General features: G+C 41.7%; 1 protein-coding gene across 1 annotated transcript in view; it reads left to right on the top strand.

Moving 5' to 3' along the window:
- Nucleotides 1–1,423: 1,423 nt before the first annotated feature.
- Nucleotides 1,424–3,127, top strand: part of RS1 (retinoschisin 1) — a 14,096-nt gene continuing 12,392 nt past the window's right edge. Inside the window, exon 1 of the mRNA XM_010173990.1 lies at nucleotides 1,424–1,498. Within this exon, the coding sequence (XP_010172292.1) occupies nucleotides 1,447–1,498 (52 nt within the window). The 5' untranslated portion in view covers nucleotides 1,424–1,446. The remainder of the gene's footprint in view (nucleotides 1,499–3,127) is intronic.

Below are 3,127 nucleotides of genomic sequence, written 5' to 3'. Positions count from 1 at the left end.
GGGGGGGGCAAGCCAGTGGGTCAAACATTTGTTCACCCCTGGCTGAATGTTCTGGTGGGTCTCTCTGCCCCAAAACTGGTGCTGCGTATGAGTGTGAAGCCTTTGAGAAAAAATTGGGAGCAGCCTCCTCCCTTTAGGAAAATGACCCCTTCCTGGTGCCTGGGACAAGCTGCCCTGCCATGCATTGATGTTCCCCAGTGTTTGGGGTAAGCTGGCCCAGGTCCATGAAGCAGGATGGCCATGTCCATGTAACCTGCCCTCTCTCTAAGGGTAGATTAAAGTGGGAATAGTGTTGCATTGAGAAGGTTAAACTGCTCGAGGCTCAGCAAAGCAGCGAGCCCCCTTGTCAGGATACTTGTCCCATCCATGGTGAGGCTGGGATGCACCGGTGCTGGAGGTGTGACTGCAGAGGGATGCCGTACCTGACATCCCACTTATGGGGCATTCCAAATTTGTGGGTATCCAAAGACAAGTGAGATGCATCTTGTACAGGGAACTGTTTCTGAAAAGCCAGCATCCTTGTTTGTGCAACATTTTTTGAATGGATGTAGACCAAAAGACTAGAGACAGGTCTAGCTTAATTCAACATGATCTATGCAGTGCTTCGATCTATTCCCTATGCATACAATCCGAGATCTTTTGAAACAAAGAAAGCTGCTTCTGAAGCAATTGCTTTCAAAAACCTCCGTTAAAAATTTACTGCTAATTGCATGTAATTAACAGAGATTGGAGGAACGGGTGCAAGATTCACTGGAATCACTAGCAGTCTGTTGTTGTCTTGAATTTCCAGTCATTTTAAAATCAAATGTATAACTCTTTTTGATGTAAACTGATTGACAGGATGCTATAGGTAGAACTGTCAGCAAAGGGAGGTTACTTTTTTGGTTTGAGATTTTTACAGCTCAGTGAGTAAACAACTGAAATGTGCTATTTGTTTGATGCACTAATTGCAGTTTCAGCCCCTTGCAATTAGGTGACTGAAAGAGCAGTAAGACCAGGGCAGATTTCTACACACAGCTATTATTAGGAAAGGCATTGATAGTGTAGAGGTAAATCATTGGGGTAGAAGGTAATTAATACATACAATACAAAATATATAATACATGTATTTTATAAGCATTAGACATCTGCATTTCTATGGGGGTATATGTGGTTTCTAGGTAGGTATATCCTTGTTTATTTGGACATATGCCTGCATACACAAGCAGATTTGCACTCAGATTGTCAGTACCTCAGTACTTTTGACCTTTTAAAAAGTGTTACACATGACACATCCTCTAGAATGGAGCTTGACAGTAATAATTGTGTGGTTGGCTTGATGGTGCTTGGTAAAATCATGAGAATGGAGGAGCATAAGGTGCTTAGGCAATGCTTAAGTTAATCTCATGCCTTCCCAGCAAGCCCAGCAGCACACTAAGGAGCTATTCCTGAAAGAAGAAGGAAAACATGCAGTTCAAGATGGAAAGCGTCCTGCTGTCTCTTCTCTTCTGGTACAAAGGTATGCACTTTGCCTCCTGAGAGGCACTTTCAGATGTCCCTCTTTGTACTTCTTGCTTCATCCACGCTTCTTTCTTCTGCTCGGGTCTGTGAGGTACAGAGCAAGTTCTTCTCTACATTCTCATGGAAGCATAATAATTCAAGGAAAACAAAAATTGTGGAGGAGATGTGTAATTTATGTACATGAGTGAGCAGTGTTCTTACAGCTCTATGAATATTCAGTAGTAAAACTGTTTCACAAAATAATTGCAGTGTAAAAAAATTGCCATATAATTTGTCAAAATATGAATTTGCAAAGAAAATTGTAGTGCAGCTGAACCAGTGAGTAAATAATAATGCTGATTTGAAAAATGAGGTACAGTATGAAATGAAAGACTGGTCCTTCATTAATCAAAACTCTTGAATAATCAAAGCCTGATCATTTTCCCTAGCAGCAAGACATTGCTGATGGAGAGCTACCTTTTTTAAAAGGCTCTTTCAGGTGTCTTGGCCTGAAAAGACTTCCAAAGGCACTTTAAGAACAAAAAGCAATCATAAGTCAAGAAAATAGGAAAAGTATTTATCAATTTTGAGGCTTTCTCAAATTTTCTTTTCAGAAAAGTAGCAATGATAGCAGGTAAGCAGAAGCTAGAAGAAGCCAGAAAATTCAGGGTCATGGTCTCCTTCCATTTTAATTAACCCAGCTGTGGAAAGAGGAGATAATTTTATGGGTTGTGTTTGAACTTCTGGCTTCATCAAAGTGAATGGCAAAGCTGTTATTATCTTAAACAAGGCTGAGGTTGCTCTTGCTAAGTGCTGGGCACTATCTACCCTCATTAACATGAGAATAGAGTATGATCTGTCAGAGCATGGGATAGATTTATCAGACAGCCCAGCTTTTCCCCCATGGATGTTGAAATCTCAGTGTTTTACTTTGTCTATTTTTTTCTTATTATTTTTTTTTGTCCTTCTCTGTTTCCATTGAATATTTTGGTCTGCCGAATTTCATGGATAAGAATGTGTTCCTCAACTGGCCATGCCTTCATTTCATCCTGTTATGCTTGGCTGTACCCTGCTCTGTCTTATTAATAGGTCTTACTTTTAATCTTCCAGAAAATATTTCTGTGTTCTCCTCATACCTTCTTCACTCTCCTTTGTTTCACTTTGTTCCTGGTGCCTCAGCTTCTTGGAAGGCTGTTTTTTACCCAGACTCCAGCATTTTTCCCCTATGGGTGGCATAACTGCAATTAGTCCTTGGACTGAGTTCATACCTTGCTCTGAATCCCAGATACAGTTTGCTTTTAATAGACACCCACACATCAGGATATTTTCAGAGAGCCTGCAGTGAAAGACTACTTGCAGGATCCCTTTCCAGGCACTGCTCCTTCAGAATTTAATTTATTTTCTTAATTTGCTGGTTTTCCTAGTTTACTGGTTTTCTCTGCTTTGTGGTCCAAGGGTCCTTTTCTGGTTAAAGAGCGAGCAGCGACCCCTTGCCCCGGCCCCCCCCTCACACTCCCTCCCGCCTCTGCCACCATGGGGAAGGTGCCTCTAGGTCAGTCCTCCAAGCCATATGCACTGATGTCATGATAAGCTCCTTAGCTTATTTTCTCCAGCAGAGCAAGTGGCTTAGAGGAGCAACCCCAGCCCT

Source organism: Antrostomus carolinensis, unplaced genomic scaffold (assembly GCF_000700745.2).
Source record: "Antrostomus carolinensis isolate BGI_N321 unplaced genomic scaffold, ASM70074v2 scaffold14378, whole genome shotgun sequence".
Taxonomy (NCBI): domain Eukaryota; kingdom Metazoa; phylum Chordata; class Aves; order Caprimulgiformes; family Caprimulgidae; genus Antrostomus; species Antrostomus carolinensis.
Note: the sequence above shows the minus strand (reverse complement) of the source record. Positions and strands in the feature narration are given on the sequence as shown.